Below are 17460 nucleotides of genomic sequence, written 5' to 3' on the forward strand. Positions count from 1 at the left end.
TCTGGTGAAAGCAAGAAGAGGCTGGCTGCTGTAACCTCTCCAATAATTTTCCTACTAGGAGGAGTAAGAAAAACATCATCAGTTCTGGGACCCTAATGAGGGCCAAATATTTTACTTTGGAGCAGGCACACATATGAGATAGTTCCACGATCAGTCTCCATTTATAGAAAGGGACAGGTAGTTTGAAAATAGAAAGGAAATATGAGACTGAAAAAATAAAAGCTGAAATAATTATTGAAGGAGCTAGAAACGTTTCCTAAATCATCAACCAAGAAGACTAGGTCCACAAATGCAGCAGAAAAAAGTGGAAAACTGGGGAGGTAGAATGAACTGCATAACTTTACAGTGCACCTCATTTCTGAATAGTATCCTGGCTGGCAGCCCAAAATGGTACAGTGCACATTCACTTCTCATCTCATTTCCAAACTATACATGTAGTCTAGCCTGAAAGTGTCTTCTTTTCACCAAATTGGATATCTGCGAGGAGGCAGCACAGGTTATGGTAATGGAAGAGACGAGATGACCAATGAAGGGGTGGAATCCTGAAAATCTCAGCAATCCTCTGACCTGAATTCTATCGCAGTTCTATTCCCTGCCTTCTCATCCCCAGGCTCATTGAGTTTAAACTTTAAGAAAATACATTTTATTATTTTAAAACATTTTTATCCTGCCTTTCTGTTCATTATGATCCCTCAGGATGGCTTAATGATGTAGAGCATAGAAAGCTAATATCAAATTATGTCATGTTAAAGTGACAGGTTTGTGCAAATTAGACAGGTTTGTGCAAGTTAGCAGGCAATTTTCAAATCATGACTGAGATGAGCATCTTTTTTTCTTAAACATCCCTTGTTCTTGAGGGTTTTGTTTTGTTTTAAAAAATACTGTTTACAGCTTATGAGGTGTGGTCATGGGAAACGTTTTACTAAGTTTAAAACCATATACTTTATTTCCAAATGTCATTAACAACAATGGAGTAGTGTGTCTAATGCACATTAGTTGCCATGGAATAATTTAGTGAAAGGAATAACAGATGTTATATCAGACACATGATCTTCATATACAGAATAATATTTTATACTCTAATAATCTAATGGATACTCTAATAATCTGATGATGTAACATATTGGAAAACAGCCAACTTTATATTGCTTCACAGAAGCAGTATAATTTCACCTCTTGCAAAGAACCAAACTCTCTCTGTACTTACAAGTATGCATTTAAAATAGTCCACTTAAAATAAGTAGCATATTGTGGTTCAAAACCATTTAAGAATTCCAACATTTTACGTTATGTGGCTTTCCAGCACCTAGGCTGTGTGGATGGAAGGGTTGCTAATGAGTTTAATGTTTAATACTGATTTTTAAAAAAAGTATAATTATTATATGTATGCTCCACTTTAACAAGTATCTGTCTATCTCTATAATTCTCGTAAATGTACCCATCGCTAATCCCATGTGTGGCAGCTCTTGCTAGAGTTTGCGAGTGAGCTGCAAATTAGCAACAGGGACGGGTAGCCAGCCGAGCGGGCTGAGGAAAGTGGCTGCCGGCCGGGCGGTTCGAGGAGAAGTGGCCGCTGTGCATGCCAAGGAGAAGCGGCCGGTGCTGGGTGGGCTGAGGGAAAACTAGGGGCGCAGATGCTATGCACCAGGTCAGCTTGTATATTATATTGCATGTTTATATCTGGTAGGTTCTTTAGTTTTTATTGTTCTCAGTTTTTAGCTTTAAAAATAACTTTTAATTTGAAACTTTTAAAAAAAGCAATTTTAAATGTGGTTTTTGCCTGGTTTTAACTTGTTTAACTTAAATTTGGTTAATTTTATTAGTCTTATTTTACATTGCATCTATTTATTATGTTGTGAGCCGCCTCGAGCAGTAGTGTACTGGAGGGGTGGGTTATAAATATTTTAAATAAATAAAAATAAAATACATAATCCTTGTCAGTCAGGTTTCAGGCCACAGCATACACGGAACCGGCATTGGTTGCTCTGGTTGATGACTTGTATCGTGACCTTGATGAGGGGCAGTGCCCCTCTCTTGGTCCTTTAGCTTTCAATACCATCGACCATGGTATCCTTCTGGAGCGCCTGCGTGGGTTGGGTATTGGGGGCACTGTTCTGCAGTGGTTCCGTTTCTTCCTTAGTGGGCGCTTTAAGTTGGTGTGCAATGGTGGCAAGTGCTCTGCCCTATGGCCACTCTTTGGTGGGGTGCCTCAGGACTTTGTCCTCACACCCATTCTTTTTAACATCTACATGAAACAGCTAGGGCAGGTCATCTGTTGGTTTGGGGTGAGATTCCATCAATATGCTGATGATAGTTGTATACTGCCACCCCAGGCCACTCCAGAGATGCCATTTCTGTGCTTGCCCAGTGTCTGGAGGCTGTCAGGGTCTGGATGGGCCAAAACAAGCTTGGACTTAAACCCTCCAAGACTGAGTTGCTTTTGCTTACTCCACGATCTGGCCAATTGCTGAGTCTGAGTCTCTCCCTGGATGGAGTTGCGCTGCCCCTGAAGGAGGTGGTCAGCGACTTGGGGGTGCTCTTGGACCTGCAGCTCCTGCTTGAGCAGCAGTTGGAGGCCGTGTCCATAGGTCCCTTTGCCCAGCTTTGGCTGCTCCGCCAGTTGCATACTGATAACACCCTGCGCCAAATCTCCTGATGATCTCTCCCAGCGGTTTCATGTAGATGTTAAACAACACTGGAGACAATACAGACCCCCAAGGGACACCATACCGAAGTTCAGATTTTGAAGAACAACAGTCCTCGAAGAACATAATCTGGAGTCTGCCCGAGAGGTAGGCATGGAACCACTGCAAAGCAGTGTCTCCCACCCTCAACCTCCTCAGACACCCCAGAAGGATACTATGGTTGATAGTATTGAAAGCCGCCAAGAGATCCAAAAGGATCAACAGAGTCACACTTCCTGTGTCAATTTCCAATTGGAGATAATCCATCAGACCAACCAAGGCAGTCTACACCCCATAGCCTGCTCGAAAGCTAGTCTGAAATGGGTCTAGATAATCCATGTCATTCAAGACTGCCTGGAGTTGGGCGGAGGCCACCATCCTCTCAATTATCTTGCCTAACCACAGAAGGTTGGAGACAAGCCTATAGCTGCTTAACTCTGAGGGATCCAATGCAGGCTTCTTCAAAAGAGGTCTAATAATTGCCTCCTTGAGGCAAGAGACATCATGCCTTGCCTCAGAGAAGCATTTATCATCCCTACAAGGCCTTCTACAGTAACCTCCCTGCTAAATAGTATAAGTCATGTCGGGCAAGGGTCAAGAGAACAAGTGGTAGGCTGTACCACTCCAAGCAGCTTGTCCACATTTCTAGGAGATTAAAGAGCTGAGCCTCTGGCAGTGTTCCTTGTAACAGGGATTCCAGATGATGTTGACTACAAGTCACATCATTTCCAGCTGCAATGGCCTTTGGCTGGGGATGAGAGAAGTAGTCAACAACTTTGGGAATCCCTGTTACAGGGAACACTGGCCTCTGGTATCATGAGCTGAATGGTTTGTGAGCAAGATAATTTCTCAAAATGCCCACTTTCTGTAAGGTTTTGTCTTCTTTTTCAAAGACCTCTTTAATGCATAAATAAAACATAGAAACCGATGTTCAAAGATGCAAACATTTCCAGATGACACATCAGCTTCAGTGCCATACAGTAGGAGCTGAAATGTGTTCTTAAATACAATAACATCATGACCTATTATGAGAAATTAGGGGTTTGTAGCAGGATTGGTTAACATTGGTGCTGTAACAGGCTAACTGCTGTCAGTTTTGCTGATTCATGATGAGTTACTGTATTTAAAAGCACGTTTCCGCCACTACTGTATAGCACTGACCCTGATGTGTCATGTTGGCTATCTTTGAAAATCTTTTTTTATGTTTATGCCTTTAAGAGGTTTTTGAAAAAGAAGACTGGATTTTCAAAGATGCATATCTCATCGCCGTTACACCATCTTATAAAGTTTTGAAAAATAATATATTTCACTATCAATTGATGTTCACAATATGGTTTTCCCTGCTTCTTTCCTCATTTTCTCTCCCTTTCCCCCACCATGTCGCAATTTCCTGTATATGGTGTAAGCTTAGTAGTCTTATGTTTCATTATGAAGTAATTAAGCTTGGGATACAATAGTGCAACAATATTAATGATCTCATCACAAAGCAAAATTAGCATTGCAATGTGAAATTTTAAATCTTTCTACATAAATTACTGCCAATTGGTTCAGGTTTGCTGAACTGCCAAAGCTATAATTATTGGTCTGTGCTATAACAAATCCATTCGGAACTGAACTCAGATGAAGTGAATCAGAACATGCCATGGTTTAACTCCCTGTTAAAAATAAAGGAAGTAAACTAGGAGGCTCTACACACGACTGGTATGTACAGCCTGCAGGGCGTCTGCAGGGTTTGACCTGCAGACGAGCATCCAGCCATCCCTGGGCGGCTGGATTGGCCGGCCACACGACTACTGGCTCCGTCATGGAGTCGGTAGGGGCGGCAGGGATGTGGGGGGCACCCGGTTCCTGGAAGTCCCAGGATGCCCTGTGCAAGTGCGTGGGGCATTCTGGGGAGACCCCCAAGGCCAGGGGGCTTGTTGTAGCCTCTTGGTCGGGGATCTACACATGTGTTAATACGATGGCACACGACCAGTACAACGGGAATAGCGGAGTGAGTGCTCCACTAACCTCGTTTTAGGGGAGGGTTTTTTAGGCGGGCTAGCCATTGCTGAACCACCAGGTTCTCATGATGGAAGGAAACCGGGCTGGTTTCTCTCCATTGTGAGAATAGCCTCTAGAAATTCAAAACAAGCTATGTAGCACCAACTTGACCACTGGATGATCAGTAGCATAAATACAACCAGAGAATAACCTTTGAACAACTTACCAGAGGTTTTAGATTGATTCTGTATTGGATACAGGGTGCAACACATAAGAAATTGCACAAATATACATATTCCACATTGCAAATAAGATGTCAAGAACAGTGGCTGACATTCCAAAGTTACTCATGAGCAGTCCCACTGAAATGAGTAGTCTTACTGAAATTAGTGGGGCAAGTTAGTCCTGACTAGCTGACTAGCTTTTCCCATTCTAGTCAGGACTAACTTGCCCCACTAATTTCAACAAGACTACTCATGAGCAACTTAGTTTCAATGTCAACTAGTAACATCTTACCAGTGTGTTCTCTCCACTGGAACTGTTCCAGAGCCTCATGCGGTCATCTGTACCAACTGTCAGAAGGTGAAGTCCATCATTTGTAAAGCATAAGCCATTAACCCGCCCATTATGGGCAGTATTTGCTGACAAGAAGAAAATATAAACAATTCTAGTTCTTATAAAGTTCAAAATTGCAATATTTTATTTATTTATTTAATGTATTTATTTTTTTAAACAGTCTTTCCCCCCAAGTTCCCAAGCAGTTTTACAATAAAAGGCAGAATATACAAAGAGCAAGCAGCCAGTTAGCCAAACACTTGAGTGAACAGAAAAACAGGTTGCTTACCTGTAACAGATGATCTGGAGGTAATCCGTTGTATTCATAAGTAATGGGTTCTGCGCCTGCGCAGGGACCTCACGGATCAATTAGCTAGCTCCTCGCGCTGGCCTAAGCTGCCACACAGATGACCGTGCTTTCATTATTTTAGGAAGTTTGGGCACGCCTCTTTCAGTTCCTGGCAGACCGGCAGTTGCTTGCATGTGAATTAGAAATATGTATAACCATACCCAGCCTTTCCATCCTTGCAGGGAGGTCGGGCGGGTCTTATGAATACAACGGATTACCTCCAGATCATCTGTTACAGGTAAGCAACCTGCTTATCTGGAGTGTAATCCGTTGTATCCATGGGTGATTAGCCAGCTGAGAAATAATCCCAGGTGGTGGGCTTACAAGTTCCATCAAGATCATGGTAGGATATGCTTCAGGACTCCACGTCCGAAATCTCCTTCCTTTGTTTGTCTCAAATCAATAGCATAGTGTTTAATGAACGGCTGGTCCGATGACCATGTGGCTGCCTTACAAATGTCTGCCATTGAAATGCCTGCTAAGTTTGCAGCTGATGATGCATATGCCCTAGTAGCATGAGCAGTTATGGCTTCAGGCGGGGATTGCCCTTGTTCAGTGTACGCCAACCTGATCAATTGTACAACCCAGTGCGACAGCCTTTGTCTCGTAACTGGTTGGCCCTTAGACTTCCCTGCGTACATCACAAACAACCTATTCGTGCCGCACACTTGGCATGTAGCCTGTAGGTAGTACAGCAGAGCACGCCGCACATCCAGCTCATGCATTGTCCTCTCCAACTCCATTTTTGGATTCTGAAAGGAGGTGGGCAGAACTATGTCAGCATTAATATGAATATCTGTTGAAATCTTAGGTCGAAATCTAGGGTCTACCCACATTACTACCTTGTTAGGGAATATTTGTGTGTACTGGCAATCTCTTCTGAGGGCCGCCAGTTCACTAACCCTCCTTGTCCTGGTGATAGCCACCAAGAACACAGTTTTCAATGTCTGCAGCCGCAGTGAAGCTTTCACCATCAGCTCAAACGGATGCTTCACTAAGGCACATAGTACCAAGGTCAAATCCCATTGCTGAGGCGGCTGCCTTACAGGCGGGTACAAATTATTGAGACCCTTTAGAAATTTCTTGCACTGCGGATGGGAAAATACTGTTGTATCCCCCCAACCCTTGTGTTCCGATGAAAGTGCTGCCAAATGAACTTTCAAAGATGTGTTCGCCAGACCAGACATCTTCAGTGTCGTTAGGTAAAGTAGGATCTGCTTGACTGTGGCTTTCCTAGGGAAGAAACCATGATGTCTGGCATACATCTTGAAACGATGCCACTTCTTAGTGTAATTCTAACTCGTGGACTCCCCCCGATTATTCAATAATATCTTCTTTAATAATTTATTCGCCACACAGTCAACTTCAAGGTTTTGACCTGCGGGTGCTGAATTGCCCCTTTGCATTGCGTTAGCAAGTCTGGTCTGTTCGGTAGTCTCTAAAACACTCCTCCCGACAGACGCAACAGTACCGGGAACCACTGCTGTCGAGGCCACCATGGTGTGACTAAGATGCCCTTTGTGGCATCCCTGAGTATTTGAGATACCACTCGTGTAAATAGAGGCTGTGGTGGAAACAGATAGTAAAGTCCCACGCTCCATTTGAGGTGAAACGCGTCTCCCAACGACTGCCTGCCTATTCCTGCATGTGAGCAGTATGTCCGACACTTTTTGTTTGCAGCAGTCACAAAGAGGTCTATCTTTGGCCAGCCCCAGGTCTCGAATATATCCTTCAGATAGATCATGTTGAGCGCCCACTCGTGGTGTTGGCCATGCAGCAACGTTTGACTGAGTCCGTCCGCTTGCACATTGTCCACCCCTTTTATATGCAAGGCCATTGGGACTATCAAGTGGGCGACACACCACATCCAAAGTTTTTGACTCAACTGACAGAGAGAGCGCGACACAGTCCCTCCTGTTTGTTCAAGTACGCAATTGCTGTGTTGTTGTCCAGATAGACTTGCACTACTCTTCCTTGCAGCAGCGGCTGGAATGCTCTCAGAGCTAGGAAAACTGCATAGAGCTTGAGATAGTTTATATGGCTCCATTTTTGCATTTTTGTCCATTTTCCCTGTATCTGATGGCACTTACAATATGCACCCCACCCCCATAGGGAGGCATCTGTTGTCAGTCTGCACATGGGTGTTAGGGGTTGATACAGAACTCCCATCAACAGATTGGCAGACACCGTCCACCAGTCCAAGGATTTCAGCACGGGCTTCGGAAGTGTAAACAGCATCTGTTGACTGTCTATATTTGGCCAAAGGTTGCTGAGGAACCAGCCCTGAAGCGGCCGCAAATGAAGACGTGTATTGAGCACCGTCGTATTGCAGGACGCCATGAGCCCTAGTAGGCGCTGCACTAATTCCGCCGGTTGGCACGGCAAGCGCTGAAAAAGAAGAACTAGCTCTCTGATCTGCCTGTACCTGCTTTCCGGCAGGGAAGCCCTCTTTTCCTGCACATCCAGCTCCGCACCTCACACGTTTTTGTGGTTCCAATCTTGACTTTTTTAGATTCACTGTGATGCCTAAGTCCTCCAGGAGACATAGCACATATCAGACTTGCGAACGTAACCCTTCTTCCGTGATGTTGACCAGCAGCCAGTCGTCTAGATAGGAATAAATAATCACCCCTTCTGTCCTTAGGAATGCTATCACCGCCGCCATCACCTTCATGAATACATGCGGCGCTGTGGAGAGGCCAAACGGTAGCACTACATATTGGTATGCTGTATCTCCAACTGTGAATTGTAAGTATTTGTGATGGTGTTCGCGAATTCTTACGTAAAAATACGCGTCTTTTAGATCTAGAGTTGCCGCCCACTCCTCCTGCACCAGGAGATGTAGAATTCCTTGCAAAGTTATCATTCTGAATTTCCTGTTGTCCACATAACAATTCAAGTCCCTCAAGTCCATTATCGCACGTATGCCTCCATCCTTCTTGGGGATTTGGAAATATAGTTAATAAAATCCCCGCATTCTGTCCACCCACTTCACCTGTACTATCGCCTGTTTTTTTTAACAACACTTGCACCTCGTCTAGAAGTACCTGGGTTGGTCTGGTATGCTTTATACCCTGAAAAGGTGGCAAAGTTTTGAACTCTATCGCGTAGCCAGACCTTACAATTGTCAGCACCCAGAAATCTGATGTTATGTTGTGCCATGCTTGAGCATGGCTTGCCAACTTCATGGAAATGTTGGCAATCACAAGGCCGTTGTTCTGGGCCTCGGGCACTGAGTCTCGTGTTGCTGTGTAAGGTAGAAGTAGGTGGGCTTGACCATCAAAGAGACTGTTTATTTTGTTCCTTATTCTGCTTTTGGCCTTTTTGTTGCTGGCCATAGGACTTGTTACGTTGGTATGGCTTATACTGCCTCTTATACAGTATTCTCTCTTGTCCTGTCTGTAACCCGAACGGTACTGCCTACTGCCATAAGATCGTTGCGCGGACCTTGCCCACTTGTACTTGTGGCCATAAAGGTCTTTGCCGTAACCTTTGATTGTTTCAAGGACTGCATTGTATCTGTGGTTTCAGAGAACAGCCCTTTTCCATCAAATGGTAGGTGCTCAACTCTATCTCGCATATCCTGCTGTAGGCCCGTGGAGCGCAGCCATGCATGTCGGCGCAAAGCAACAGCTGTGGTCATCGCACGAGACTCCGTTTCCACGGCATGCTTAAAAGGTACTCAATAGGTGTCTAGTCACCGCTGTTGTCTTCTCATACGTTTTTCTAAAGTTCTCCTGGAACTCCTGTGGTGACATTGCAGCAGAATCCTGAAAGAGCACATCCCAGAGGTGGTGTCCATATCTTGCTAAACAAGCAGAATAATTGGCAATTTTAATTGCCAAACTGGAAGTTGCATAAACCTTATGCCCCAATACATCCAACTTCCTGCCCTCTTTGTCGCCAGGTGTTGAATGGCGTTGTCCCCCTTTAGAAGATGCACACTCGACTACCAACGAATTAGGCACCGGATGCTTCATCAGGTAAGAGTTTTCTTCCTCCTGAATACGATAGAGGCCCTCCAACTTACGGGAAGTAGCAGTTGAAGTTTGGAGCACCTCCCACGCTGTTTGCGCTGCTTTAGTAATCACAGGTAACATAGGAAGTGCCACAGGATGCGCTACTTTGGCTTTTGCCATCATGTTATATACTGGATCCTTCAAATCTAACTCTGGTTGCTTCAACTCTTCTGTTGGGGACACTGACGTAGGCGGAGGCACATCAGCTGGTAGTTCTGGTTCTACAGGGTCCAATGGGGTGGTAGAGCTCTCATCATCTGTATCAGTAGTATCTGATGAATCCGCACCTCCTGACTCTGGCGCTAAAGGCAAATCAGGGACAGCACGCACCCGTACTCTTGGTGCTTGAGAATGCGCGGTCACGATAGATTCCCGTGCTTGATCCCGCTGAACTAAGCCCGTGGCAGCCGTAGCAGCCTGGCATGCCATAGAAACAGTAGTAATTGATCTGGTAGCCTCTTGGCAAGCAGTGGGGTTTTGTAGTCTATTCCCCTGTTGAGCCTTCCAAATTTTATATTCAGCATAGTCTCCTGGGTACATTACAGACGGGGTATGTTGGAAACCACAGGTATGTGCCCTCTGGGTATGTACCGCGGAGTCCCCAAGCATTGGTGAACTCCATTGTAGCATTGAGGGTTGGACAAATAATGGTAACGGCCGTGTCAATGTAGCCTGATCGGTGGTTTGAGGATCCAACAGGCTTATAGGGCTAGTGGCTGCCGATACCAGATGCTGCTCTCTCGACACCGGAGTCCTCGGTACCGAAGCTATCGGAACCGGAACCGTCGGTATCGGTGACATTGACGGTGTCTTCGGTGCTGGCTGCAACGTTGTCTGCTCCATCTCTACTCCCGAAAAACCATGAAAAGTAGACCCAGACAGGGTGGTATCAGTAGAGTCTAACAGAGTCAACAAGTCAGTCTTCATCCTAGGCAGTACCTGAGCTTGAGCTGCCGTCTCTCTAAAGTCCAAAAATTCATCCATCCGGTACTCCCTCCGAGGGGTCAGCGCAGGAGACATAATAGGAGTATGGGCGGGTGTAAGTTGCATTGCCCCACAACGCCAACTCCTGACTCCCTGCTTCACCGGATCCTGTAACTCTGTTGGCATCGATGTAGGCACCGACATCGGTATCGTAGTGGCCATCGAGCTCAGACACTCTGTATCACCCGGCCTCGACATCGACTTCGATGTCGATACTGTGGCAGAATGGTCCCCCTCCGACTCAGACTCCAACACCCATGGGGAAGGTCTTATCTTCAATGTAGTGTCCCACTCCAAGTCGGACTGCAAATTAGTCGGAGAAGGGGTTGCACTTCGATTTTTGGTCTTCTTCTTTCGTTTCCTGGGCGGAGAGTTATCCGTGTTGCCCTCTGAAGACGAGACATGCTTGTGCCTCTTGTGGCGGTGCCGCTTCCTTTTGACCTCCTCTGGTCGCTTAAAATCCTGAACCACGGCGGCTTTCGACTGCTGACTAGCAGAGTCCACCAGAGGTGCTGTAGTCTTCGACACCATCAGCTTCGATGTCGAGGTTGACACTGTGGGATCCGGTATCGACACCGTGGGGTACGGTATCGAGGATTCTGATGTCGAGGCTCTCGGCATCGTGGGCCTCGGGGTAGGGGGACGAAGTACATCATCATAAAGGGCCGCGCGTAAGCGTAGCGCTCGATTCTTTAGCGTTTGTTTGGAGAACGAGGAGCATATTTTACAAGCCGATGTATTATGTTGCTCCCCCAAACAAAGCAAACAAGCATCATGAGTGTCCGTCGATGGTAGTTTCGCACGGCACTCAGAGCAATGTTTAAAAGTAGTCTTTGGTCTAGTGGCTGCTGCCATCGCCCCGAGGGGCGGAAAAAAACCAATCGTTTTTATGCTCAGTACAAAGGATTTCCAATGCCAAGTCCTTATCCAGTCGAAAATCAAGTCCAAATCTTCGTCGTTGTCCGGTCCAAGTCGTTATCCAAGTCCAAATAGTAAATCTGAGGAGCTTAACAATCCGAGGTGTTGACGCAACGGTGGTCAAACAGAAACTGAAAGAGGCGTGCCCAAACTGCCTAAGATAACGAAAGCATGGTCACGTGCGTGGCAGTTTGGGCCAGCGCGAGGAGCTAGCTAATCGATCTGTGATGTCCCTGTGCAGGTGCAGAACCCATTACTTATGGGTACAACGGATTACACTCCAGCTCAATCATTGACTGTTCACTGGGGGCAGGGCACAGGGAGGTGGGGGCATGAACCTCCTTGGGGCAAGTGTTCCATAACTGGGGGCAACCAGTGAAAAGGCCTTGTACTGCAGTCATGACAAATGAGCTTCAGCCAGTGCAGAACATTCTATTGCAATATTACAAACAACTGTAGTGCTGGAAAAATATTCCCTCCTAAATAGCATCCTAGTATCTAGCAATGTTGGTTGCCATGGAGAAGCAGTGAAACCAAATGCTTAAATGTTGTGACATTAAGCAATTTGATTTATTGATGAAATTGAAAACCTATTTTTAAAACCATCAAAAAAACATTATAACAATAAAAAATAAACTCAGATCGAGGGTTAAACTACACATTGTGCTAAATGTGCAGCTTGGCTGTTTGTATGCGTGAGAGAGGAAGATCGGGAGTGAGAGTGCAGCATGCAAATATTTAACCCTTCCTCTTGCACTGCAGTCCTAATGGATGTTATGCCCTTGAAAGATGTTTTCATTGTTGCCAATGTACTAATACAAATGTATTGCATAAATACAATAACTACCTGTTTCAGAAGAGGCTTTTGACTTCTCTCCATTATGTTGATCAAGAGTGGTCAGACAAGCGGATGCTCTCCTCACATCCCATAATTTCACTCTACTGTCAGCACTAGAAGAAAAAACAATACTTACTTATGTGTAGAAAAATGGTTTCTATCCATTCCTACCTGACTGTGTTAAAGGGACGGTATCACTCATTCTGGATTATTCATTAATAATAATAATAATAATAATAATAATAATAATAATAATAATATTTTGTTAAACTGAATGCAGTTATGTATAGGGTTTCTCGCCCTGCTAGTGTACGCATTGTAATTGGTCTTCCATATCCTGTTGTTGTTGTTGTTGTTATTTATGTATTTATTTAACTAATCCGCCCAAATAGTATTTCTATTCTGCCCAAAACATACATCTCTGGGCAGTTTACAACAAGATAAAACCAAAAGTAAAACATTAGTTAAAAACAGAAACAAGAAATTTTAAAAAAACGGCAATTAAATTTAAAAAAAACCAATATTCTGAAACATTAAAAACAATCAAAACAATATCAATTAAAAGCCTGCGTGAACAGTTGCATCTTTATGGACTGTTTAAAAGCTGTCAGAGATGGAGAGGCTCTTATTTCACTAGGGAGCGCATTCCAAAGCCTAAGGGCAGCAACGGAGAAGGCCCGTACCTGAGTAGCCACCAGACGAGCCGGTGGCAAATGCAGACGGACCTCTCCTGATTATCTTAATGGGCGGTGGGGTTCATGACGAAGAAGACGTTCTCTTAAATACCCAGGGCCCAAGCTGTTTAGGGCTTTATAGGTTATAACTAACATCTTGCATTTTGCCCAGAAACATATCGGCAGCCAGTATAATAACTCCTTCAATACGGAAATAATATGGTCTCTCCTAGATGACCCAGAGACCAGCCTGGCTGCCGAATTCTGGACCAACTGTAGTTTCCTGACTATGTACAAGGGCAGCCCCACATAGAGCACATTACTGTAATCCAGTCTGGAGGTTACCAGCAGATGCACCACTGTTTTGACGTCATCCATCTCAAGAAACGGACGCAGATGACGTATCAGCCACAGCTGATAGAAGGCACCTCTGGCCACTGCCTCAACATGGGACACCAGGGAGAGACTCGGATTCAGAAGCACCCCCAGACTGCATACCTGTTCCTTCTGGGGAAGTGTGACCCCATCCAGAACAGGCAGATCAAAATTGCCTCTCGAGTTTTGACCCCGTACAATGAGTACCTCCATCTTATCTGGATTCAGTCAAGCATACTGATAGCACCCTGCACGAAATCTCCTGATGATCTCTCCCAGCTGTTTCATGTAGATGTTAAACAACATCAGAGACAATACAGAGCCCTGAGGGACACCATACAAAAGTTCAGATTTTGAAGAACAACAGTCTCCAAGGGACACCATCTGGAATCTGCCCGAGAGATAGGAGTGGAACCACTGCAGAGCAGTGTCTCTCACTCCCAACCACCTCAGACGCTCCAGAAGGATACTATGGTCAATAGTATCGAAAGCCGCCAAGAGGTCCAAAAGGACCAACAGAGTCACACTCCCTCTGTCAATTCCCAGTTGGAGATCATCTATCAGGCCGACCAAGGCAGTCTCCACCCCATAGCCAGCCCGGAAGCTAGTTTGAAATGGGTCAAGATAATCAGTTCCTCCAAGACTGTCTGGAGCTGGGAGGCCACCAACCTCTCAATTACCTTGCCCAGCCACGGAAGGTTGGAGACAGGCCTGTAGTTCCTCAGCTCTGAGGGATCCAAGGTAGGCTTCTTTAGAAGTGGTCTAATAATTGCCTCCTTAAGACTAGGAGGCATCCCACCTTCCCTCAGGTATATTTCTGTCTTCTGCACATGTTCAGTGCATTGCAATGAAGCAGTTTAGGAAATAATTTTTCTTATTTCAAAAAGTAACAATTCAATAGTTACTTCTTATAAGAGTACCTTACTTTATATAACCCTCAGATGATAACCAAATGTATTATATCAATTCAGGAGTTTTTTGGGTGGTGGGGGCAGAGCGGGGGGAATACCACAAGTTATTCAGAAAAAAAATACCAACTATAATGTAAAAAATAAAATAAAAATCAACACTGAGGTGATCCACAGAATCAAAAACTGTGCTCTACCCAGGTCTGAGAGCTATGTGTGCTCCCAATTTTTGGTTGTGTGGAAGCAAGCTAGGAGGAAAACCTGGGTAGCTTTTCCTCCTACCTTGGTTCCACACAACTGAAAATTGGGAGCACACACAGCTCCCAAACCTGGGTAGAACACTGTTTTTGATTGTGCGAATTACCTCACTATTTACTATGCATCTATTTCTGTGATGGGGTGGGGTGGGGTCAATATATCCTGTACTGTTAATTTCACTACTTGCACAAAAATGGACTTGGAGTTATAACATATATGCATATATAACATATGGGGCAAGGCACTCTCTCAGATAACTGGTCCCAAGCCATTTAGGGCTTTAAAGGTTAAAACCAGCACATTGTATTTTGCTTGGAAACATATTGGCAGCTAGTGCAACTATTTTAAGATTGGTGTTCTATGGTCTCTTCAGGTTATCCCAGAGACTAGCCTGGCAGCTGCATTATGCACCATATGCAGTTTCCAGACTATATACAAAGGCAACTAATGTAGAACATGTTGCAAAAGTTTATCCTGGAGGTTACCAGCATTTGTACCACTGTTTTAAGGTAATTTAGCTCTAGAAATGAGTGTAGGTGATGTATAAGCTGAAGCCGATAAAAAAGCACTCCTGGCCAATGCCTCAGCCTGAGAAACCAGGTAGAGTTTGGGATCCAGGAGTACTCCCAAGCTACGTACTTGTTCTTTCTGAGGGAGTGGAACCCCATCCAGAACAGGCAGATCTAAACCATCAATACCTCTGTCTTATTTGGACACAACTTCAGTTTGTTATCCCTCATCTAATCCATCACCACCTCCGGGCAGGCTTTTGGGGAAGTTATGCCATTTTCTGATGAAGTTAATATGGAGAAATATATTTGGGTGCAATCAGCCTACTGATAACACCCTGCACCAAATCTCCTGATGATCTCTCCCAAAGATCGCTTTGAAGGGCAACAGTCTCCAAGTGACACCATCTGGAATCTACTTGAAAGGTAGGAGTGGAACCACTGTAAAACAGTGCCACCCAATCACAACTTTCTCAGGCAACCCAGCAGTATATTATGGTTGATGGTACTGAAAGCTGCCCAGAGATTTAAAAGGATCAACAGAGTTACACTCCCTCTGTCAATATCTAATTAGCACCAGCCCTAATAAAGGGCCAATTTCAAGCTTGGAACTGAACTCAGTTTCAACTGGAAACATTCTGTGTGTTTCAAGAGCCATTTCCCCCATTCTGATTGGTTTTCTGGCACTGGCTTCTAATTGGCTTGAAATTTCCTTGTTTGGCTTATTAGCATCCAAATCAAGTGTTGCCTCCACTGGCTTGGGGGAGGGAGGAGCAAACACTTTTGGAGGGAATTTCAAAATGTATTCAAAGGGACTGGGAAGCAGAGAGAGAGAGCCCTTCTGCCTTTCTTGAAGAAGAGGATACATCAGGACAGGATGAAGGAATGAAGGTTTGATTTTGTAGTTTTCTTTTCTCAGCACTGAATATAATGCTGTGCTACCTATTGCTGCTATAAGAACTACCTGGTTTTGCTGGAGCTCAGACAGACAAAGGGGAACAAAAAGGGAGGGAATTTCAAAATGTATTCAAAGAGAATGGAGGCAGAGAGAGAGAGTCCTTATGCCTCTCTTGAAGAAGACGATACATCTTCAAAGTATCACCCACTTGTCCATTTCTTTTGTGGGTGGGGTTGTAGGTAGCATCCATCATGCCCTACCACCTAACCTACTTTGGTATCCCTAGGAGCTACCTCGAGGGAACAATGGGGTGTTTCAAGTTCCCCATTGTTCCCTATGGCTGAAACACTTGAAACAGACCCAAACCAGTTTGAGTGTTTTGACAAAATGTTTCAAGCATTTTGCATTTCATTACAAGCTTGAAACATAACACAAAATCCATTTTGGGTATACCTATAGTCTCAAACCCATAGACAACTTGAAAGCTGATTTGAAATGGGTCTAGATAATCTGTTTCCTTCAAGAAATTATTCTACCACTGTGTGGAATTCCACTGAAATTATTATTCAACCACTGTGTGGAATTCCACCGATGTGTTTGCTGACACATACCTATTCACCCATCAACTGCATTTCTGATAAACATTCATTATCTTGTTCTCTTTCCTCTCTTATACTAATATTTATTTTATTTATTGTTAAATTTATACCCTGCCTTTCATTAAGAAAATCCCAAGGCGGCTCACAATAAAATTTAAAAACAAAGAGTATTAAAAAGACACATTAAAACATTGAGCTAAAAAATATAAAAACAAATCTGATTAAAAAAATTTAAAACAAGCATTAAAACAGTACAAAATACAAGAAGCAACAGCATAGACAATCATATAAAAGCCTGGGTAAAAAGCCACGATGTGCTGGAGACTGAGGAGCAGATACCCACTGGGAGAGCATTCTAGAGTCTGGGGGCAGCAACAGAGAAGGCCCTGTCCCGAGTGCACGACAACCTAGCCTCCCTTATTGTCGGCACCTGGAGCAGAGACCCCTCAGATGACCTCATCAAGTGGGCAGCAATCCTTGGAAGCAGGCGGTCCCTTAAGTATCCCAGGCCCAAACCGTTAAGGGCTTTAAAGGTCAAAATCAGCACCTTGAATTGGACCTGGAAACAAACTGGCAGCCATTGCAGCTCTTTCAGAATGGGTGTGATGTGCTTCCACCAGGCAGCTCCAGATAAAACCCTAGCTGCCGCATTTTGCACTAGCTGTAGCTTCCAGATATTCTTCAAGGGCAGACCCACGTAAAGCGCGTTACAGTAATCCAACCGTGACGTGACTAAGGTATGGGTAACCGTGGCCAAATCTGCCTTCTCGAGAAAGGGACGCAGCTGGTGCACTAGCCAAAGCCGTGCAAAGGGACCCCTGGCCACCGCCTCTACCTGAGCTTCCAAAACCAGAGCCGGGTCCAGTAGTACCCCCAAGCTGCGTACTTGCTCTTTCAAGGGGAGTACAA

General features: G+C 44.7%; 1 protein-coding gene across 7 annotated transcripts in view; it reads right to left on the reverse strand.

Annotated features, from left to right (window-relative positions):
* Positions 1-17460, reverse strand: part of ERCC8 (ERCC excision repair 8, CSA ubiquitin ligase complex subunit) — a 63113-nt gene that overhangs the window by 12038 nt on the left and 33615 nt on the right. For all 7 annotated transcript variants that reach the window (XR_008315625.1, XR_008315626.1, XM_053293041.1 and 4 more), the window contains 2 exons: positions 12340-12443; positions 5184-5308 (listed from right to left, as the gene is read on the reverse strand). Coding sequence is in view for 5 of the 7 variants with exons in the window: in XM_053293041.1 (XP_053149016.1) it covers positions 5184-5308; positions 12340-12443 (229 nt within the window). In the remaining 2 variants the exon portion in view is untranslated. The remainder of the gene's footprint in view (positions 1-5183; positions 5309-12339; positions 12444-17460) is intronic.

Source organism: Hemicordylus capensis, chromosome 2, assembly GCF_027244095.1.
Source record: "Hemicordylus capensis ecotype Gifberg chromosome 2, rHemCap1.1.pri, whole genome shotgun sequence".
Classification (NCBI taxonomy): Eukaryota; Metazoa; Chordata; class Lepidosauria; order Squamata; family Cordylidae; genus Hemicordylus; species Hemicordylus capensis.